Source organism: Osmerus mordax, chromosome 24 (genome assembly GCF_038355195.1).
Source record: "Osmerus mordax isolate fOsmMor3 chromosome 24, fOsmMor3.pri, whole genome shotgun sequence".
Classification (NCBI taxonomy): Eukaryota; Metazoa; Chordata; class Actinopteri; order Osmeriformes; family Osmeridae; genus Osmerus; species Osmerus mordax.
In genome coordinates, this window is record NC_090073.1 from 980332 (window position 1) to 1004839 (window position 24508).

At 41.5% G+C, this 24508-nt stretch overlaps 1 protein-coding gene across 2 annotated transcripts in view; it reads left to right on the plus strand.

Annotated features, from left to right (window-relative positions):
• The first annotated feature begins 31 nt into the window (after positions 1-31).
• slc23a2 (solute carrier family 23 member 2) overlaps positions 32-24508 on the plus strand; it is a 51744-nt gene continuing 27267 nt past the window's right edge. Inside the window, exons 1-6 of one of the 2 annotated variants that reach the window (XM_067227888.1) lie at positions 32-307; positions 10140-10262; positions 12580-12803; positions 14278-14376; positions 14617-14733; positions 14882-15039. In XM_067227888.1, coding sequence (XP_067083989.1) covers positions 10214-10262; positions 12580-12803; positions 14278-14376; positions 14617-14733; positions 14882-15039 — 647 coding nt within the window. In that variant the 5' untranslated portion in view covers positions 32-307; positions 10140-10213. The remainder of the gene's footprint in view (positions 308-10139; positions 10263-12579; positions 12804-14277; positions 14377-14616; positions 14734-14881; positions 15040-24508) is intronic. The other variant, XM_067227889.1, reaches the window with a different exon arrangement.

Sequence of the window (24508 nt, forward strand, 5' to 3'; positions counted from 1 at the left end):
GTTACTAAACACTCGGGCCTTCAACGCAGTATTGGGTACCCATGGAACCCCACTGATGATTAACGGGACCTAGGGCCATCTGAGTGGATCTCCCCTTGGCTTCTTTACTGACTCATTTGTGTGTTTCTGCGTTTGCCACACAACCCACACCACCACGGATATAGCGTACACAATTTCACTTCAGTTGTGAAGTAAAGCGGGACATAGACGATACTCTCTGGACAGGTGAGCACAGCACACCAAGCCTACACTGCATCGCCATTGGAAGAATGTGGGAATTATGAAATACGACTAACGACACCAAAAGGTATGGGACCCTTTGACATAGGCTAGCTACACAGTTAGCGCGAGTGAAGGCTACATGTTTCTGGAAAATGGTCAAATGTAGCTGCCGCTGTGTGTTTCAGCCTTTTGGGAAATAGACTTGGCTACACGTAAAACCACGGCAGTAGCCTATGTCCGCTACAGTGTGTATGCTAGTGATCTATGATGAGCTCAGTAGATGCATAGGAGGACGGTTTTATAGCTGGGATGTGGCTGTATTACCCTTGAAATGGTTGTCCTGGAAACAAAGCAGACGTGTGCGTAATCCATTTTATTCTCTAAAATATCTCATGAATACCTGTTTATTGCGTTTGATGATGATGGTGGTGGTGGGGTTGAAGTGGTTCTCAGACTTGGATTCCTGTCAGTGTTTGCTGTTGGCAGCATGTGACTGGGATTACACTTTGCTGCTGGGTCACTGTGCACTTCCGAAGCCTTTGTACCTCTGTGTCTGTGTTTGTGTGTGACAGATGATTGTAGGCCTATGCAGTGTTTCATGACGCATCAGTCACATCATACGGCAGTAGACGCTGGATGTGCAGATGAGTCCTAGGGTCTCAACAGGGCTTGTTGGGAGCTCTGGCAATCCCCCATATGTGCCTGGACGTCCCCGTTTTTAACTGTGCGTTAAAAACAGATCGCAAAGTTAAACAATATTATACATGGCAAGAAATATAGGGTAGCAGAGCTTATCTGTTAACGTCTCGTGTTGTGCTTGTTTTGGTCAAAAGAGGGGACTTCTCGTTAGAGCTTCATATCAGCCACCCTTCTACTACTAACTTATTGCTCGCGCTGGTTTGAGAGAAAACTGCTGTGGAAAACTAAGCCAGATAAATTACAATCGTTTGAGGTCGTTGGCTACTAATGATGTTATGTCACAATAATGTAGGTAGATGTAAGGTTTTAAACAGTTAACGTTAGCTAGCATTAACCTATAAAACAAGTTAGTTAGCTAAAAAGCAGCAACACAGGTTAGCTAGCTACTGTCATGGTAGCTAGCACTAGGTAAAAATGATGCTTTGTAAGCAACATTTTGGTTGCCGCTGGGGCTTTACACATCCTGCCGCTAGGGTTTGAAATGTGGAGTTCTGGCTCTCATAATTGACCGACTTCTCCACCATCTCTGGCCAAGCATCATGGTTGAACACCTGGAAACACTGGACCGCTTTAGTTGCTGCAGTGTCTGTTCCATGTTCTGACCTAAAGAAGCTTAAAAATGTTTCTACAATATATCCTTTTAAAGTGTAATGATTTTGTAAATTATTAAAGTGCTAACTGAGCGGCGGAACACTTAACTTTAGTAAATTGCCTTTAGTTTTGTAAAGATGAATAATCATAGCGGTAAAATCGATTATAGTCTGCCACTGCATCGATGCAGCATCGTCCATGTCCGCATCGCGATGCATCGATTAATTGATTAATTTCAACACCTCTACTGCGTGGAAGGAAGCTAGTCTGTCGCTTGGACATTGCCTCAATGTTGAGGATAAGGTTCCTCAAGCTGCTGACTGCCTGTTAATGTGATTCCATAATGAACTTATTTATTCTTTGACCAGCTTACCTGAGGGAGGATCGGACACTGTCACTTTACCTCATACACTGTCACTTTAACACATTCAGTATACTAATATTTTTTCTATATTTTATTTATAGTATTTTATATGATATTGTATAGCCCTAGTATTTTATTTTGTTGTACATTGTTCATTATGTTCAAATGTTCACTGTATACAGTCCACATTTGTCCACCGTCCACACTAGCCCGGGTAAATTTAGAAACGCATACATATGTCTGCGTTTGCACCTCCCGTCCACACTAATACGGCGTATTCGGACACTGAAAACTTCGAATACGCTCCCCTAGCTGGAGACATTTGAAAACTCCGGGTTTGCGTAGTAGTGTGGAATACATACACCTGCCTACCAAAGAAAATTCCTTGTTTGTGACCATTTGGTGATTAAGATGAGTCAGGGAGTCAGATGGCTGAGCGGTGAGGGAGTCGGGCTAGTAATCTGAAGGTTGCCAGTTCGATTCCCGTCCGTGCCAAATGAGGTTGTGTCCTTGGGCAAGGCACTTCACCCTACTTGCTTCGGGGAGATGTCCCTGTACTTACTGTAAGTCGCTCTGGATAAGAGCGTCTGCTAAATGACTAAATGTAAATGTAAAACACGATTCTGAAAAGAAATCACATTTATTTGCCATAGGGTCAATTACATGATTTTTTTTTAATGTAATCAATTCATGACATACAACAATGTATTCTATAAAACCTAATCAGTTTGTATGTGCTCAAATGTCAGGGTGGCACAACTGTAAACATGGTATTTTTATGGGGAAGTAAACAGTAAACCTGATATCGCAACATCAAGAGGACCTCAAATGACCTGAGTCATTGAGTGAAAAGGTTTTTAGAGCTCTCTCAAATATTGATAAAAATAGCTACTTTCACCCCATAGGTAGGCTGGTACACTTTCCATGTCAGGTGGTACAACCAATGTAAAACCGGGAAAATAAATGTTGACCATAAAACTCATTATTCTATTTACAAATTATGTGTATTAATTTTCTATCAATGGCGAAAGCTAAAACAGGCGTCCAGGTGGAAGCTTGAAATTAGTAGCAAAAGTCAGTTGGCGCAACCAGCGTCAGGTGGCAAAACTGCGAGGAGGATTGTTAAAGGGGTCATTGACTGATTTTATAGGGTATTTCACACCGTTCCTTAAAGATCCTGTAAAGTGGAATTAAAAACGAGTTTCAAGTTCACCACACCACAGAATAATGTGTTATTAACTACCCATCCAAATTCGAATGAAAAAAACACACCGACAAGTATGTTAAATTAGGCTTTGAAATCGTAAGAAAACCATCAGTCTTCTCTGTTCGAGACTGGGGGGGCGTGTCGCCTGAAGGAGCTGAAGCTCGGCCCCCTCGCTGGAAGGCGCCGCCTACGACCCAGATAATGGACGCTACGTCAAGCCGAATAAAACAGTATAGAATTGGAATGTATTTGTTCAATGAGTGAAACATACAAATGAAATATTCCCCTGAGCTGTAACACAGGAGTAAACATTTACAGCAGAGACAGCAGACAGTGAGCTTTCCAACTACTTCTAGCACATTAGCTACCATTTCACCAAAATACCGTAATTCTACACCGAGTAGCCTAATATCAAGTTAGCGGTTTGCACTAATTATAGCAGAGATACCTCTGGAAAAGTTATCTAGTATAATTATAACAAACACACAGAACTGAGTGATGAACTGCTGGCGGCGGTGGATGGTCCAGGTGCGACCGGAGGATGAACGGCCGGGGGGCGATGCTCTGTACGGCTCCGCGCTGCAAGAGAAGCCCTGTGTTGGTGAACCCCGTCTGTCTCTGGTCCATGTAACTGTCCGCCGTGAAATGGTCAGTGGCACAGAGGCGGCTGTTGGAGTTTATCCGAAGCTTTCCATGAGCGTGGCTCTTCACAAAATCTATCCACCTATTTTTCCTTTCATTATCAACAGGGAACTTAAATGGCGTTGCAGCGCAGCTGAGTTCTTGCATCCAGGGAAGATGCAGTTGCGGGTGTGGGAGACATCCTGAAGCTAGCTAGCTACCTGATGTAAGCTACAATAACAGTACAGCAGGAGGAGCCATTCAGTGATCTGACGTAGATGGGGCATTTTTTGGCTCCGCCCATTAAAACCTGATCTGAAAACGGAAGAGAAACTGTTCTTCGGTCTAACTCCACATTTCAGTGCGACAAAGTTTTAGCGCTTTGAACATGCTTTCAGGAACTAATTTCACAATGTACTTAGAAGCAAAACATGGAATTTACTTTACAGGATCTTTAAGGTCTCCGAATAGGGTATGTAACATTGGTTGGGCTGAAAATGCTGGGTGCTGTTCTAAGCGCCCTAATGCAATCCTGTGAAATAGCCCTAGAATAAAATGAGGTTTTCTCCCTTTTCATGGTATACTCATAAATATATATATATAGATGAGCTGCGCGCTGATTGGTTGGTTTACAACGAGCGAAGCTGCTGAGCAAAGACGCAACATAGCCAAACATGCATCGTGATACATGATACATGACACGTTATTTATTCAAATGAAAGTCAGGAAAATGAAATAATGTTAGCCCCATTGCCTATAAACTAAATCATCACACATTCTACCTATGCTAGATACAGGAGACGTTAGCATTGCTAATAACTGTTAGTGACAAAATCATACTTACAGCTTGCGGTTGTGATGAGCAGCACCTCGGAACAGCACCTCTTTTCAGCTGCTGTAGCTGAAAAGAGGTGCTGTTCCGACCGTACAACCGCGAGCTGTAAGTATGATTTTGAGTCCAAGGTTTTCAAAACATTCTTTGGTGAAATGGTTCGAGCAAATGAACTTCACAGGGATCTTCTTATAGACAAACATCAGCCATGCCCATCGAGTATGTAGTATGAGTATGTAGTTATTAGGGGTGGGGGGAAATTTGCATTTGAATTGTGATTAAGTTTTCTAGAGTTTCGTATCGATTCATAACTCGGTTATAAAAAAAATTATGACAATGAATTTACTAAACTGCAAGAAAAACAATAAATTTCAGGTCAGGTGGCTGAGCGGTGAGGGAATCGGGCCAGTAATCATAAGGTTGCCAGTTCGATTCCCGGCTGTGCCAAATGACGTTGTGTCCTTGGGCAAGGCACTTCACCCTACTAGCCTCAGGGGGAATGTCCCTGTACTTACTGTAAGTTGCTCTGGATAAGAGCGTCTGCTAAATGACTAAATGTAAATGTAATGTAAATTTCAAAGTGTTGATGCATTGGGATTTTTTTATTCAACACTTAACTGTTTATCACAGTCAAATAGAAACAAGTAACACTAAACAGCAAACTGGAATCAAATGTTAAGCATATGGGTGGTTGACGTGAACTCAAATCCAAAGTGGAAAAATATATATTTCTAAAATGTATGTCAAATGACATAATTTATAATGCTTAATATGTAACTCAAAACTTAATGTGTCCCTTTCTAATTCCTTATTTATTTAGCATTTTATTGACTTTTTTGTGTGGTAGTCCCAAATATTGTCCACCGGTGTGACAAAATGTTTTATGTTAATATTTAATTCAGAGATTGTGTGACAGATAAGACAAATGAATTTGTGCATTAAAATGCCTTTTCCACTTCTAATTCAGTTTGTCACACCACAGGACATTCCGTCACACCATTGGACAGCTAAAAGTACCGGTATGCCCCTGTTTTGTACAAAGTCACATTTATTATTTCTTGTTCAAATTAATAAAAATAAAAAAATTAAATAAAGTTACAACTTCAGGTTCAAATGTTTTTTGTACAATAAAGTCCAAAGAAAGAAGAAGAAACCAACATTTCCATAAAAAAAACTTGGGAGCCATCGTAACATTTGGCAACATAACATGAACAAGTAAACAAAATTGACCTGGCTTATTACTTTTCTTGTTCAAATTTATTTTAAAATTCACTAAAATAAAAAGCTAAAAGTTTTACGTTAAAAGTTGTACGGGATAAAAAGTTAAAACTACTGTTCTCTGTATTTCATTCAGTCACATATTTTGTACTGTAAAATAATTTTTCGAATAGCCATAGGGCCCACTTGTCACATCTCATAACCATAAATGGAATTGACATAAAAAAACTAATTACTGTTTGGGTAAAATTCATTAAACAACCCATTAATAAAACAGCATAACATCCTGTGGTTCTTAAAAATAATTCCTAGAAAAACATGTTTTTTCGTGATCTGAACAGAGTACACCATGAAATACCGAAAAAAAAAAAGCTGTACCATATTTTTGGGAAGTAAAGCCGCGGCTTGTACCCTGATTTGACAGTTTTCTTGTGGCTGTACGACTTATATTTTGAAGCAGCTTATAGCCCGGTTTTAGAACAAAAAAGGGGCTTCGTCCCAAGATCTCTACAGACCGTGCAGCCAATTTAATGCTCAACACTTGAACAGGGGCTTATTACTTGAAAGAGGAATTATTTACTGTGTCGTCTCAGTTGCACTATCAGGGCTTGGAAATACAGTGACTTGCTAAAGTAGGCAAATGGCTAGTAGAACATAACATTTCATAATAATGTCTGTAAATCAAACGGCTGCAAGAGTGAAATGTTATATACTGCTAGAAAACTAACGTTAGCTAGCATCGCTAGACTAACGACATTGGCTAATTCAACTTCGGTAGGCTATCCTCAGGATTTGCAAGCTAGCTAAACTTATACTATATCTAAAATAATTTTGTAGACATAACAATGGATTTTGCCTCTAAATGAGTGACTTGGCTTTATTTCTGGACATACTATCCACAATTATCCAAATACTCGTGCATTGCTTGGTATTGTAGCAACAATGCTCTTGGTACCCAGAATGCGCCGCGGCAAGCTGAAAAGCTACGAAGTTAAGGGCATTAGCTTAGTTAGATAAGTATTGTTCGGAGTTCTATTGTTATGTTCGTTCTGTTTTGATATGTGTAATGCTATGGTCTGTAGTTTAGATAATTTGAGTGTTCACCCTGATTGTGAATGTTGTCTAGTTATGGCTAGTTGTATGGCTATCCAAGCTGTCCAATGTGAAACTGTTCCTGGGTAAATAAACAGTTGTGAGCTTTATTCCTCGTCTTCAATTCTCAACGCTAGCCGGCGCTACAGTATCATTGTTCCCGTATCAAGTGCGGCCTATATTCCAGTGCAGTTTATACAGATTTACAAACACAAAGCTCCCATTCTGGTGGTATGCGGTTTATAGAAAAGGCGGCTTATTTTTCCCAAAAATACGGTAGTGTTTGAGAGTTTTTAAGGACTCATCCTCCTCCTTTCACACCTCATTGAACAGCAGCCAGTCATATTTGGTGAGCTGGGCTGCATGCTGGTGGGGCTCTGGCTCAGAGATGACACTGACAAGTTGGTCCTTGCTGTACATAATGCAGTCTCGGCTAGCAGGCCACTTGAATATGTTTTTTCCACCAATTTGCACCATGCAATTGACCTCAATGCAGGACTCCAGACTAACTTTTTTTACTAGGAGCACAGTAGCCCCTGACTGAAAATATTAGGAGCGCAAGCAGAAAAGTTAGGGGCACACCTTATATTAACCTGCAATGCAATTATTAATGTAACTAGAGAGGGTACAATTCAGTGGCGATTTTAGACCCTTTTTATGGGTGCTCAAGCACCCCTAAATTTCATCTCAGCACCCCTAAAAATAATAATAAAATAATAAAAAATATATTGTTTATTATCATTTGATGCTGGTAGTTCATGGCATGGCTCTGCCCTCCTACGTACTTCCGCTCAATTTTGATTTTGCTTCTGTACTAGGTCTGGGAATCCGGCTCATAAAGGCTTATATATGCTTCTGCGTTTTTCGAAAAACGGACACATGGCAACGCCCTCTTCTCCGAGGAACGCCCTCTACGAGCTCTCTGTCAGCCCTCGGAGAGCCCCGGAGAGCTCGACGTGCACCTCCTGAATTTTCTAACTATCCGTCGTGAGCGATGGAGAGCTACGGAGACCCCCTTGGCTGTGATTGGTCAGTGTTAAGAATCGCTTGTGTCAGGGGCGGGGGCGGGGTTGCCGGGATAAACAGGACGAACAGAATCCTTTGACCGCCATTGCTGTAAGTTTTCACAATTCATATTTCAGCTAAACAGTACATGTAAATCAGCATCTGAATTAAAATGTGACGAGAAATGGGCAGTGTAGTTGCTGAAAATGTGCGTATTTTATTGATGAAACGGCTAATTTGTAAATTTGCTCTGACTTCTTGATAACCTAGGTAAATAAACACTCCACGACGATTTACAAAAAAACGTTGCGCCACCTACTCTACTGGCGGTGAATTTTTTTCAGCACCCACAGCCTACGGAGAACCATAAACGCAGTCTATCCGTGCGTATCCGTGCGCCCGCCCATCCGTAAACGGAGACGCAGAAGCATATTGCGGCCTTAAGTCTGTTTTCTCAAATCAACTTTTTGTAGGGCCAATCAGCGAACAGAGGGAGTGGCTGAGAACGATGACATTGATGTTGTGTGCTAGTTTGAGTTGTAGTTCAGTCATGGCAGCGGAGAAAGATGCGAGCGAAGCCATTCGGTCCGTTGTGGCAACGCTGCCGAATATCCAGAAGTTAAAGCCGGAGCAAGAGCAAGAGCAAAAAAGTTTTGTTGGTGGCCATGATGTTGTGGCCCTCCTCCCCATGGGGTTCGGGAAAAGTTTGATTTTCCAGCTAAGGCAGTTATCTCCGTTCCAGTAGTGGTGAAGGAGTTGGCTAAGGCGAACGCCACTTCAACAGAGTACCCGCCTTCAAGGATGTTAACGCTTGTCAATGGAGCGATCCCAGACCCTCTGTACAACTGAAATGTACCAGGGTCTGTTAGGACCAGGCTAGTGTCGATCGGCAAGTGAGGTTATTTGGAGCGGCTTGCAAAAAATATATATATATACGTGTTCGCGGTCATGTTAAGCTGGACTAAGTAATGGAGTTATGGATCTCACAAGAATGGCCACTGCACTAGCATATGCCGCCAATGGGCACTGCATTAGTCAGATAACGAGGACATAACGCTACTGACACCTATAATAACACACAAACCATTCTTTATCAGACACCAAACCCTCACTTGAACCCAGGTGGTAATTGGATGAGGTGTAGTTTTATTTTTGCACTGATGTTAGTGTGTGTGCGTTTGTGGAAGGAAGAGAACAGGGTTTCCGCGGGGTCTTAAAAAGTCTTAAATTCTGAACTTAAAATTTAAGTCTTAAAAACGGCTAGATTTTCATCCGAGGTCTTAAATTTAATCTAGTCAAGTCTAAAAAAAGTTTTACCCTCGTTCATTTCCAGAAACGCTGACCGCAGCGTTTTAATAAAGTAGCAAAGAAAAATCGTAGTCGTAGCCTACAGAGCGGAGCTCTAGAGTCGTTGCTACAAAACCAGCAGAACGCTGCCCTCAGAACGTTGGTTCGGTGTGTTGTAGTTCTTTCTGTGGGATCTTGGTGTTGGTACGTATGCGGTGATAAAACTACAAATCCTGTGATAAATGCAATACCTGCCCGCGAAATACGTCTGCGTCTCCTCACAATTTGTTAAAGTTTGGCTACGTGTGGAAAATTGGAAAGTGTACTTTCAACGATACATGGCTAGATCACGGCGATTTCCGCTGTTGGTTACAAGCGGTACCCAGGTCCAGGTACGAGGCTCGCTGCAAACTTTGCCCAAAAAATATTCGATTGGGTGTGAACTGTGAAGGCGCTGGAGTCACACACTCACTCACACACTTTCTCTCTATTTGAGGGCAAGTTTGTTTTACCCTATTTTTTATTTTGGGGTTAAGGTTTTGGGGATTTGGCACGTTGTTGGGTGTGGAAGTTTACTAATGTGATTAACCTATGTGTAAAATTAATGCTTTTTCAATGACTGAATTAATTTAAATAAAATGTTTTTTTCAGAATTTCTTTGATTTGATTTGAATTTTGGTAATGCATCGTGTAGGTCTTAAATTTCGATATTTATGTTCTTAAAAAGGTCTTAAATGTGACTTACTGAAACCTGCAGAAATCTCTGTGTGACTTTGTTTAAAACTTGAACACTCAGGGGTGACCATTTCATCCTCAAACATTAAATCCACCAAATCAATCAAACCTTATATACTGTATGAACACTGAGCATAACCAAATCAGTAAATTATCACTGACCTGACTGATCATCTGACTGACCTTTTGCTGGTTGTCAAATTAACATCTGTCTCACCTCTCCACCCCCTTAAACCTCAACTGTCCCACTGCTTCTCTCCTCTCAGTATCTCCCCCACTCTCTTGCCTTCCCCTGCTTCCCCCCCCCTCCTCCTATCCCTATTTCAACCCTCCCACACAGATGCACCCTGCTGTTCAGCTCGCCAGGAGCGATGGGATGTGTCAGATAGGTATTGCACCCCCACACTACCCACCAGGGCAGAGGCGGAGTGGAGGGAGGGAGGGAGGGGGGGAGGGAGGATGTGTCATAAGGGTATTATGCTGCGTTCAAGTTACCTCATAAGTCGGAACTGGGAATGACGTCACACCCAAGTTGATCGCGTTCCAGTTTCTAAAGTCAGAAAACAGCTTGGCCTTGCTTGTTGTGCTTTCCCCCCTAACACTAGTCAGGTTAGCCATTGTTAGCAAAACCTGTTACCTGCTTTATGTGGTATTTCACACATTCTAACACCATAGCAACTAACACCATAGCAGCATGTCCACAGACAGCAGTTAGTTACAGTACTGTGAGGAATGAGTTTTAAGGAGGCACAAATATACAGAGTTTCTCAAATATACAGTATAAAACTTCAAGTCAAGTCAGTTTATTTATAAAGCACATTTAAAAACAGCCAAAGCCGACCAAAGTGCTGTACAAAGTTATCAAATAAGGCAAACAACAATAAATAGAAACAACAGACAAACAAAACAATTTAGCACGAGTGACCCTAAACTGACTCGAAAGCCAAATAATAAAAATACGTTTAAGACGAGTCTTAAATGTCTCGGTGATGGGGGACGACCTGATAAAAATGGGCAATTTATTCCACAGACTAGGGGCCACAACTAAAAAGACACAATCACCTTTTGTTTTCATCCGAGTCTGTGGAATGGCTAAAAGAAACTGGTTCGATGATCTAAGGGGCCTGGAAGTGTGATACAACATAAGGAGATCTGAAATATACAATGGAGCCAATCCATGTAAACCTCTTACACTGTTGATACAAGGTGCTGCTATCTTGGATTATGTCAGAGGTAGCGGGGTTCCTTTGACTTTCCGAGTTGGAATTCCAAATTGAGGGGGCGTTCCAGTTGAAACTTCCAACTTCTGAGTTCAACAGGAACACAGCATTAGACCCCAACACTATCCACCAGGGGGGATGGAGAGACTATAGAGTTGGGGGTACTATGGAGTGAGTGACACCTGGGGGTTTGGGGGGGGGGGTATGATCATACGGCAAACAAAGACAGGGAGGGAGACATGCAGGGAGAGCAGAAGGCTGGGAGACAGGCCGACAGGGAATGAGTGAGGATCATAGGGTCTCCACAAAGACAGCCCAAGGCTTTGCATTATGTATCAAGTGTTGATGTTTCCTCCATCCCTCCCCCATTTCTTGACCACCACCCCCCTCCTTTCTTCTCACCTTCCTACTCTTCTCTTCTACTCCTCCTCTCTCTCCCACTCGTGCCTTTTCTCTCCCTCCGTCCTTCCCTCCCTCTCTCACCTTCCTCTCCCTTCCCCAGTGATGTACGGAGTCAAATTAGGGTCAATGATATTTTGCATCCGTAGAAAAAGATTTGCATCCGTAGAAATAGTTTTTCATCCGTAGAAATAGTTTTGCATCCGTAGAAATAGTTTTGCATCCTTGGAAAAATATTTGCATCCGTAGAAATAGTTTTGCATCCGTAAAATGTGTTAGTCAAAAATAAGGTTTTGTATTATGCAAAATATGTTAGACCAACACTCTTTTTGCAGATGCAAAACTATTTCTATTTCTAAGACTCCATAGTAATGCAGCTTTCCTTAGCAGAGCTACTCCAACCCCAAGACCACTATGGGCAAATATTCAATTACCTGGATTCCCTGTTAGTTGGGGGTACATAGGATAGGGGGTTGTATGTAGGATGAGGGTGTGGCGGGGGGGTTGCAAGATGGGGGGGGGGGGGGGGGGGGGGGTTGGTGCAGAGTAGTTTGTTGGGTGGGGAAGTTGTATGTAGAATTGTAGGTAGGATGGCGTGGCATCCTACTTACAGTTGACACAATCCTTTTTTTGTGGTATCATTAGACATCTCTTAAATGCATGTTAAGATTAGAGGCTGGAGTTAGGGTTAGGTTAGAGGCTTTAGGACTGGGGCTGGAGTTTAGATTAGATTGTGTTATCTCTGTGTAACACGATTGCGGACATTTTTAGTTTTTAAAAGTTAAAAAAAGATTTTTGATTACATTTAAACAGCATTTTAATAATATTTACGTGACATTGTTTAAACTCTCAATCTATTGTCTTTTTTTTCATTCCATCTCACCTCTCTTAATTTAAAGTGCTTAATGGCATGTTAAGAAATATAAAAAATAATGTCAGTCATCACACTGTATAGTATACAAAAACGATAAAGTGTATAACAAGTATACCTCTCTCTCTCTCTCTCTCTCTCTCTCTCTCTCTCTCTCTCTCTCTCTCTCTCTCTCTCTCTCTCTCTCTCTCTCTCTCTCTCTCTCTCTCTCAGTAGATGACTCATCCCTGGAGTACATAAGGGAGTTGAAGAAGTCGGAAGTGTTTTTATCAGAGAAAGATAAAGGAGAAACTGAGAAAGCTAGGGAGAAAAAAGAGAAAGAGTGTCAGCGAGATATGGGTGTGGGGAAGAATACCACTTCTAAGTCGATGGATGGAGGAGGAGATGGGGTGATGTATGAAGAGGAGAGCAAGCACGGAGCAGACTTCTACCCCATCCCAGTATGTCAGCTGTTATGCCTCTATCCCCCCTCCCCCCCCCCCCCCCCATACACACACACACACGGATACTGCAATGAATGTATCAGTGCTGAGACACAGGCTAGCAACTGTAGAGGGATGAAGAGAGGGCAGACAGGAAGACAAAAAGATACCCTCAGTGAAACATACATGTCTATAAAGGCAGAGTTTGTGTGTCTGAAACCCCTTTTCCACCAACGCGAACCGAGAGCTAGTTCAGAGCTGGTGCTAGAGCCGGTTCGGAGCTGGTTTAACTTGCGAGCCTTCTAAGAACCGATTTGTTTTAAATGCATAAATGTTTTTCCAGGGGCTAGAGTCAGCACAGAGCCACGTCATTAAGTCCCTGTATATGTCTCATGTTTCCTAGCAATGCAAACACCAAGCACAGATTTAACGATGGCGGACGTATCCTTGCTACTGATGCGTTTGGTTTTGCGAACCTACATTGGCATACAAATCAGTCCATCGATAACGAGAAGCAAGATTTGTTTTTTTTTCATGGACCACTGCTTCTTTGTTTTAAAGTCCATATTGTAGGCTACTAGTACAGCTAGCTATGTATAAAAATGCCAGTAGTTTCTGTTGGTCTTGGTAATATTTTCATGATAACCCTGTTGACGTAAGCGGTTTTTAATTCTAAACCAGATCTTTTTTGGGGCTAAATTGGAACCAGTTTTTCGGGTTCTTAGCAGTTTTTTAGGCTGTCGAAACGCAAAGAACTGGTTCGAGATTAAGCACTGGCTCCGAACCAGCACCCAAAATGCGTTGGTGGAAAAGGGGTATGAGAGCATCTACTTAGATCTGGTACCCCTTTTCCACCAATGCATTTTTTTATGTGACCCTCTGATTAAACACTGTAGGTGAAAACGTGCTCCAGGGTAGCTCCCTCACAGGTGGCGATGTTTAATGGTGAAATCGCTCCTCATTTGCATAAAGTTGAAAAAATCTCTGCTTGGATAGCGTTGCGTCGCTACCCACAATGCACCACGGAAGCGATTCGCCTGGCTCCATTGAAAATTAATGGAAAGCATGTTGTCTCGTCGCTGCAGTGTAAACGCACCGTTAGCGTTCTTCGGATTGATAAACAGCCTTTGTGTTTTGCGCTGCCGCACTATTGTTGCTGGGAAATATGAGACGTATACAGTGATGTAATGACGTGGCTCTGCTGTGGTTCTCTAGCCCGTGGAAAAGCAAACCGGTTCTTAAAAGGCTCGCAAATTGAACCAGCTCTGAACCGGCTCTAGCACCAGCTCCCGGTTCACTTTGGTGGAAAAGGGGTATGGGAGTGTGTCACTGCTGTATTTGAACCAGACACAACTTTTTCCCCAAAGACTGATGGTTTCAGTGTTCAGAGCTGGTCACACACTTGTATGATTGCATGGATGACATGTTTTGTTCATTTGGGGTGCCTTCGTTTTGTGTGAGCATGCCTGTTTGCATGTGTTTGTGTGTGTAGGTGGTGATCAACGGTGTGGCCCAGCCTAGCAGTGACCAGGATACTGAGGACACAGAGCTGATGGCCATCTACACCAAAGAGAACCAGGGAGCTGAAAAGGTACCACAGTCCCTCTCTCTTCCCCTGTCTCTCTCTGTACTTCCCTTGCACCTTATTTTTCTCCTAGTTACTCTGGTTACTTTCTCCCTCACCCCTCTTTTGCTCCTGTCACCATGAATCAGCACATTTGAGTGAGATTGAAGGGGTAGGGAGGGTGGTTGAAAGAGTTCTACTCTAATGTATTAGTCTTTGTTCCTCATAGATGCTGTTTCTCCCCATGATGTGTTCGTGTGTGTGTAGAGATCCATGTCAGAGACTTTGGACAGTGTTGACAGTGTAGATGCAAGGAGGATGGACATGATCTACACTATTGAAGACACGCCTCCCTGGTACTTGTGTGTTTTCCTTGGCCTACAGGTGAGACACACACACACACACACACACCGTAGAACATGTTTGTACATGTTTATAATCATGGCTTCTTATTTGTCTGTCTCCCTACCTGTCTTTCTGTTGGTCTGTTTCCTTGCCTATCTTGTCCGTCTCACTGCCTGTCTGTCTGCAGCACTACCTAACGTGTTTCAGTGGGACCATAGCTGTGCCCTTCCTGTTGGCTGAGGCCATGTGTGTGGGCTTCGATCAGTGGGCCACCAGCCAACTCATAGGGACCATCTTCTTCTGCGTAGGAATCACCACTCTGCTGCAGACCACACTGGGCTGCAGGTATATGCATGAGCGCACACACGCACACACACACTGTCCACAGCTATGGACAGTGTAGATTTACACAGTTTCTCACCTATACACTTTGCTGTTTATGTTATACACCAATAGGGTTGGATTTTGACAAAGTTCACACAGTGGTCACTACAGTGGACAGCTATTCAAAACTCTGTTTCTTGTATATGCATGGGTAGGGATGCGTATTGATAAGGAGTCGGAATCGTTAAAATCTTATCAATTCCTGCTTATCGATTCGATTCCTTATCGATTCTCCCCTCTACAGCCAACTAGGTCTGTGCGTCCTGCACCCCCCCCCACACACACTCGTTCTAAACGAATTTCTCAAACTGGCTTTGACTGGCTCTGAAATGAGCTAATACCTACCACCTCTAGGCCTCTTCAGGCCTCTGTTTTCAAAACAAAATCTAGTCGGAGATAGAAACTTTCAGTTTCCTTGTGTTCAAGCTTCTATTACTTAACACCAGAAGGACTTACAGGGGTCCTAACAACAGGGGAAATAACTTCAGTGTCACCTTTCAAAAGAGACCATTTACATGCATGTACTCCAAATGGTTCAACAACAGCTTTCAATGTACTTTGGGTATGTTGTGTAGGTGTTTTCAGGCACATTTAACAGGACTATTAAAAGGTTAAACAATTAAAATGGAAGTTTAATAATGGATAAAAAATCGATATGCTAATAATGGTACACGCGAACGTTTGCTGATAACACACGCCGCCCCGATAACGTGAAATGATCAATAAGATCAATACTAAAGGGAAACGAATGCCGGAGCTAAAATGTATGCTTCAAACAACGGGACAGAAGATAACTAGATTGACTACACACAATAAAGGCAAATTGCTTCACACAGTAACAAGTGGTTGTGATCACTTTTGAGCAGTTTAGCTCTACCTTAGATAGTTAGAGATGAAGTGGGAACGTTAGCTGCGCTGCTGCATGCATCGAACACATGACGTTCCAGTAACTTCATTCCATGCTGTGTGTTCAAATGCTTCTTCATATTTGTAGTATTTCCTCCCTTCGACGAAATAGACTTTTTACAAGTGACGTTGTTGTCATTTTGTCGTGTGAAATACAACCAGACTTTAGAACGCTTCTTCCTAGTTGCCATGTTTGCTGCAGTCTGTCTGAATGAACTATAAAAGTTTGCGCATGCGCAACGGCACAGAGAATAGTTAATAGAATTGTTAAGGAATTTTGCTAACGATTCCAAGGAATCGATTCACTGAGATAACCATCCCTATGCATGGGTTTTGGTGGTTTAGTTGCACATCAGCCACTCTAGTGGACGCTTTTGCGTCATCCCATACACTGCTACCTATTGGCCAGTTGTTCTAAGTGAAACAACATTTTCGAAATTCCAAGATGGCCGACGGGTTTTCAAAAACGCTAGCTAGTGCATAAATTTCTTGCCAATCCTTCTATAGAAGTAGACCATCGTAGGTAAATAAAATGTGGTAACTACTAAGGAGCAATACTATTGTAAAATCTTCAAAGTATTGCTTTTATTTTGGGAGGAAATTACAATTGATCATCTGTCCACTAAATTGGACATCATGTCACTGGCTTTACATTTACATTTAGTCATTTTTAGGCTTTAAGTCAACCACAATTTTCTAGTACTGCAACTTTGATGTTCTTGAAAACACTTCATCTGCAACAACTTTTGGGCTGTTATAATTTGACCAACCTGATCAACCAGCTAATTATTAGATTCAGGTGTGCTAGATTGTTGGGGCTAAAACCTACAGGCAGGTAGCTCCCCAGGAGCAGGGTTGGAGACCCCTGTTTTAGATGTTTCTCACACTTGATTCAAATGATTGAGTTGTTATCTAGCTCAGCAGAAGCCTGATAACGACCATTCATTTGAATCAGGTGTGTTGGAGCAGGGGAACCATGCAGGACAGGGATGTCCCTAAGGACTAGAGTTGAGAACCGCTGGCCTACAAGATAGGAGACAGGAGAAAGGATTAAAATTAGGGTGGGAGAGAGGAGAAAGGAGTGAGTAGAATTAGGTTGGGAGGGAGGAGAAAATAGTGTCAGTAAAAAGGGAGAGGGAAGAGGTTGAGGAGTCAGAAGATTCTTCACATTTCATTGCATTTCATTGAGAAAGATGGTAAAATATGTGACACAGATTTGACTTTCTTATTCATTTAAGCAATTTGCTTGTGTTTTGGCAAAAGAGTAAGTACAATTGTCGAAAGAGTGCAAAAGAGTAAGTACAATTGTCGACAATTGGGCACAATAACTACATGCACATGAATGCTGATCAAAACCGATGAGTTAATTCTCAGTGACATTGTCATGCTCTTCACAACTTCTGAACATTCTTTCATCGTGTGAGCCATCACATGCAAAATGATTAATTCAATTATCTAAATCTGTCAGACATAGTAAATGTGTATTCCCAAAATAACATGTCCCAAAAGACATGGAATGTTGTGATGTCTGCTTAATTGGCAAGTTACATGCCTGCTGACATAGTAATGAAATATAAATGACAATCTTTTTTTGTATGGATGTCATTTTGTGGCAATTTTCTGTTTACTCTATATTTGACTTTACAAGACGTAAAAATTTGCATGCAAATGTGAATTTTCTGTTTAACACATTGCTACAAAACTAAAATGTTTTGTGTACTACAGTATTGTACAATATTGACTTTTCCCAGTAAACTTGTAGTTACAGTTGAAATCGGTATCTTAAAAAGTTCACTGTAATACAAATAGCATTCAGCAAGATAAACTGACATTCTTATAATTTCTTTCATTTTGGTGACATTGGCCAATTCACTGACCCAATAATTAGGTTTTGCAGCATTAATTAAATGTTTTGGGTAAAACTACCTTTTGCAGACATGAGAGTTGTGATGTCCCATTAAACAGTTATGACGATTGCACTAGTTCTCTAATAGTTTAGAGAATGTTGATTCCAAAAATGAGCCAAAGCGATAGAGAAAAACGTCGGTGAGATACACACACAGATTCCTGCTATATTCCTAGTGTACAGTGTGTACAGTGTATAGTGTACAGTGCCTATGATGAAGGTGACACACACACACTCATTGATTCCTGGAATTACAGATAGGTCACAGTGCCTGTGATGCCGTCGATGAGTAAGATACCAGTGACATACAGATTTATGGAATTATAGATAGATAGCGCAGTGCCCGTGATGCATCTGGTGATAGTTTTTGTCAGGGGTTTTAGTATCTACATTTCTCAGATCACAATTGTTCATGTTGTAGTTGATTCAGTGGCACACAAACACACACACAGAGATTCCTAGAATTATAGATTTTGCAGTGCCCATGCCCGTGATGCAGCTGGTGATTGTAATTTTGATTTGGTGTTAGTTTAATTGGAGTTTTGCAATGTGCAGGCAGTGTCCAGGCAGTGTCTGCATCAGTAAACACATTCATTCATGTAACAAAAGTCACTGACAACAGGGACTTGCCTATACCAAACCGGAAAATACATGTGAAAGCAATAACACTAATGAGAACACTGACAGACATTCAACAAGCTAGGGGTGGGTGATATAGCCAAAATCTTCTAGCACGGTATGAGTAATTTTATATCACGGTTACGGTATATATCACGGTATAGTAATTGTTCTGTAAATTCAATTAAGAAATGGCACAAAATAACCATACCATAATTCATCATCAAACTCGATTACGAGCAGTTCCACAAAGAGCTTTCCTGAGTACGCATTTCTGTGTCTGTAGCTTTAAATGCCATGAGGAGGAGAGAGGCGGGGGTAACTGCCATGCTGTCCAAAAAATGAGTTTTACAAACAATTCATAACATACATATACTGAGTGAGTATGCATGTACTAAGAGATACATCTGTGGAATATGGAAAGAAAAGACGCCAGCCAATTGGAAGCATAGATTGTCCAAACATCTTAAGACGTTTGAAAAGGCCGTGTTTGGACTGCAATTTCTGTCATCCTAAAACGGCCAACTGTGTAGTCTAAACACGACCACCAAAAGCACACATTGACCCATGCCTACTTTTCAGTAAGTACAGGCAAGTAGGGCGAAGTGAGGACACAACGTCATTTAGCATGGCCCAGAATCGAACCGGCAACCTTCTGATTAATTGCCCGACTTTTTTTTTTGTTGCTTTTTGTAACAAACATTACATTGGACTCATATTGTTTGTTTGTTACATGTCTGTTTTGTTTACTATGCAATTCAGTGGGGGAGTGATCCTCATCATGGCTCAAACCTAGTCAACTTTGCAATGGTTAGATAGCAAGCTAGCTCTGACTAAAGAACCAGCTACAGTTTACACTTATCTACAGTTTGGCATTTAACGTTTACTATTATCATATCAACAGCCTGCTCTGTTTTATAAGTTGTGAATTGTATTTCAAAAACCAAAATATTGCAATGTTGTGAACTATAATACTAAAATTACAGTGACCGTGAGGGTGCGTAGACTGTGCGTGCTGAAAATTATGACTCAAAGACTTTACTGCATCATCACATATAACTCTACTGTGTTGGTGCATACTGCTTGTGAAATGTAAATCCAATTACGGTATTTTGTAATCGTTAGTCGCACACTGCTCCTAAACATGTATTTTTTCTTGCAAATCTATTTATAGGGGAAAATGCGAGTGAAATACTTGCACTGTAGAGCCTTGCAATAAATAAAATGCTGAGACTGGTAATTTGGTGCATATATTTTCATTATTTAATTTGCTTGTAATATGCATGAAAATGTTTTTTTTTCAGTCAGTTATTCAACCTTCTCTTGCTCTCTGCCCTTTTCTTCTCTCTCTCTTTCCTCATCTTCCTCCCTGTCTGTCTGTCTTTTCTTTTTTTGGCTGGGTGTAGAGCTGGGATTAGCAAACTTCCTAGCATATTCTTCCTTGTTGTGCTACCTTTGTTATTCTTGCTAGTTTCGTTTTGACTGGCAACATACAGATGTTACTCGTCCACAAATGCCCTAATAATAGCATCGAATAGAGTTTGCTTCTCTTGCTAGACGACCTGTTCCCCTGACTTGCTTTGCCGGCTATCCCACACTGCCTTAAGGCTTATATATGCTTCTGCGTTTTTCGAAAAACGGACACATGGGAACGCCCTCTTCTCCGAGGAACGCCCTCTACGAGCTCTCCGTCAGCCCTCGGAGAGCCCCGGAGAGCTCGACGTGCACCTCCTGAATTTTCGAACTATCCGTCGAGAGCTACGGAGACCCCCTTGGCTGTGATTGGTCAGTATTAAGAATCGCTTGCATCAGGGGCGGGGGCGGGGTTGCCTGGATAAACAGGACGAACAGAATCCTTTGACCGCCATTGCTGTAAGTTTTCACAATTCATATTTCAGATAAACAGTACATGTAAATCAGCATCAGAATTAAAATGTGACGATAAATGGGCAATGTAGTTGCTGAAAATGTGCGTATTTTTTGGATGAAACGGCTAATTTGTAAATTTGCTCCGACTTCTCGATAACCTAGGTAAATAAACACTCCACGACGATTTACAAAAAACCGTTGCGCCACCTACTCTTCTGGCGGTGAATTGTTTTCAGCACCCACAGCCTACGGAGAACCATAAACGCAGTCTATCCGTGCGTATCCGTGCGCCCGCCCATCCGTAAACGGAGACGCAGAAGCATATTGCGGCCTTTACGGGGCCTGTCATGCAACGTCCTTGATGAATGAGGGGAGGTGGTATTTTGACTTAAACTTCCCCTTAAGTAGTTCCTTTTTAGTGATTATTTTTAAGCATTTACTCTATTGTATACGTTCATTAATCAAGAACCCCCTCTGAAACAAGCTGATTCAAACAAAGTTGTCACTGTCAGTATGGAAATCGCTCTTCAAACACTGCCATCTGCAAACTGAAAATATCCCCCAAAAACGTCAATACGCTTGAATTTTTTTTCGGGAAAACTGGCTGATATAATTAGTCTACTGGAAGCAATTATTGTCAGTAACGTCCGTGTCTGAAGACTCGGCTAATGTGACCGGCTATCCATGTTGTAAGTAGAGAAAAGCGCATTCAACTTTGTCAGCCTTTCTAATACTCCCTTCTACATCTGCCTCTCTCAATCCTGGTCATTGATCCTGGTCCTTGGAACTACTGTAGCCCTGCATGTTTTTAGATGTTATGTGGTCCAAATGACTGGGTTGTCGAAACCAATGTTGGAAGCAAGATACCACTAATAAGTCTGTCCTGTGTGCACCTTCCCCCACTTGTCACTGAAGGTCAGTCACTGCTGCTGTTGCTAGCCAACCTTCACTTTTCATTGAAAATGTATATTTGAGACCACACATTCGTAGATGTAGCCTACGTTTCAACTATATGGAAACGGATTATGAGGTAGATCGGATTAAATGAGAAAAAACATAACTCGCTAGATAGTGAAAGGCAGTTTGTAACTCTCAGAATGTAGGCCTAGCTCTAAAACAGGGGCACTCGGACATAAAACTCAAATATCTGGAAAATGTTCGCTGTTTTCACAGCTGGGGCAAGTTGCATAAAAATAGACCTAATCTTAGACTTAAATGTAACTTTAAGTCAGACTTGCCATAGACACTTGAATTTACCTGTTGCATAAAGCTTTACTATGAGTGACTAACAAAAGACTGACTTAGGTAGCCTGTTCCGCTTTGCATTTTGGGTAAAATAAGACACTTCGCAAAAAAAGAAAAGATGGCGACACTTAACGGCCAAGGATCGATACATTTAAACCTGATGACCTATACAGGGTTTCCGCGGGGTCTTAAAAAGTCTAAAATTCTGAAATTCAAATTTAAGGCCTTAAAACGTCTTGAAAACAGACAGATTTTCATCCGAGGTCTTAATTTTCATTTAGTCAGGTCTAAAAAAGGTTTTACCCTCGTTCATGTCCAGAAACGCTGGCCGCAGAAAGTTATTACAAAGTAGCAAAAAAGTATTGAGTCATAGCCTACAAAGCGGAGCTCTAGAGTCTTTGCTACAAAACCGTCAGAACGCTGCCCTCAGAACGTTGGTTCGGTGTGTTGTAGTTCTTTCTGGGGGATATTGGTGTTGGTACGTATGCGGTGATAAAACTACAAATCCCGTGATAAATACAATACCTGCCCGCCAAATACGTCAGCGTCAGAGTTCGGAAAATGGGAAAGTCTACTTTCAACGAGACATGGCTAGATCAGAGATTTCCGCTGTTGGTCACAAGCGGTACCCAGCTCCAGGTACGAAGCTCGCTGCAAACTTTGCCCAAAAAATATTCAATAAGGGACTCTGGTGAGGGAAAGTTTGTTTTAGCCTATTTTCATTTTGGGGGTAAGGTTTTGGGCATTTGGCACGTTGTGTGTGGAAGGTTACTAATGTGGTTGCTTTATCTGTAAATTAAATTCATGCTTTTTCAATGACTGAATTCAATGAAATATAAGGACTTTTTCATGATTTCGTTGATTTTTTGGTAATGCGTCGTGTAGGTCTTAAATTTCAATCTTTATGGTCTTAAAATATCTTAAAGGTCTTAAATTTGACCTACGGAAACCTGCAGAAACCCTGCTATATCTGTTGGAGGAATACAATATAGAAAAAGTTGTCTTATTTGCAAATAGTGTATGTGTTTTTAAGCTTCTTAATTTAACCCCAACGCTAGTTCCATTTATCAACAACTCCAGCACAGATCAAGCAACGCAATCGTGACCAATACGAAACTTTAAACCGACATTGTCTATATAGTGCAAAAATTGAGGGACAAATTAGTTAAAATAAATAACAATAAATAAATATGAGAGAATAATATAAGTTGTGCCTTGCCGCACGGCATGAACACCCAATAAATAAAGCTGCAAGCAGCGATGTCAGATTCCTCCATAAATTTGCAAAATATAAAAATGTACATAGTTGAGACACTTCGCACGTGTACGCAAACTGTTTCCTTATTTCTAAAAGACAAATATAAATATATCATATATATATTATATAATACACAGTGCATTTGTCAGCAAACACATTTGTAGACTCTTATGGGGAAAGTCCCAGCGGTGGAAACATGGCTAAGAATGGGCTGCGGGAACCTTCTATTTCCTTGAAAAGTAGTTCTAGAGATGAACAAAGTTTATTGATGGCTTTGAAGTCAGTTTCTGATATTTATGTGTGATGGACTGTCTTGTCAAGTCCCTTCTTTTTCAGCATTTCACAACTGGTGAAAACATTGTTGCACTTTGTAAACTCTGTGTTTTCAAAGAGGCTCCAGGACAGACTGTGCGTTTGGTCAGAAATGTATCAGTTGTATCATGGAGACCAAGCCCGGGGCGCCAAATGTACTAAGACCGCCACTGCCCTCCTGGCTGCCTGCACATAGTGTGAAGTGGTTGCTCTGCAATGTACGCACCAGCATCACAGGCTACCTTTTTATATTGATTTAATTATTTGGCATTTTGTTGGCTAGCTAACTTTGTTTGTTAGCTAGTTAACAGCATACGTTGAACCTCAAAGTTGAGATGAAACTGCATTTTGTGAGTTTTTAACTCCCGTATTGTCATGTACTTCCGAGTGAAACAGCAGCTGGCCTCATCAACAAGGCTAAGGACTCCCAACTGTCACTAACACATTTATTTAAGTCCATCTGTCACTTTATTGCACATTGCACAAAACTACCAGTCATATTGCATCTTATTTTATATATGTATAGTATTGTTTAGAATGCCTCTTTGTGAAAACTTACTTGGCGAATAAAGCTGATTATGGACAGGCTGTATAATGTTGTGAGGAATTTGATTTGGAAAATGGAGAGTTAACGGATAACATTTTCCGAAACTGGATGAATACTAGCCATTGGGCCCTTAACCACGATATTTTGGGGAAATGGAATAGGGATTGAGGTGGCAAACACCCAAATACACGTCAACATACTACACTGTTGCTAGCAAGCTAACTAAAGAGTAGGGGTGGGCGGTATGAACAGTATAGAAATATATCGGTATGAATTTGGCCTACGATATGAATTGACTATACCATGCTAACCGCGGTAGAGCCTTCCGGAAATAAGATTTGTCACAGTCCCATTCACGGCATAAAATATCCGCACGTAACTTTAACGCAAATATCGCAACATACGTAAACATCACAAGCATTCTTCTGCATCCTCATAACCAGAATTGCACAGATGGAGTAGATATAGGGTATCGTTTTCGGGCATTACCGTTCGGTTTTATATGACATAACGTCTGACGTTTACAGAGAAGAGGTGAGCAAGGAGTAGGACAGTAGGACAAGCCAGAACTGAGGAGAAGGTCTCAGGAGATGAAGAATCCACAGAACAATGCATTACAATTCCCTTTATACACAAGACCAACCAATCAGACCACATCTTGAATTGGGTGTGAGGGCCATCAAGTTGAGACCGTCCAGAAACTCCAGACTCCAGACTCCAGATTTGACACCCATTCTTACAGTAGCTTAATCATTTGTTATAGCGTGCT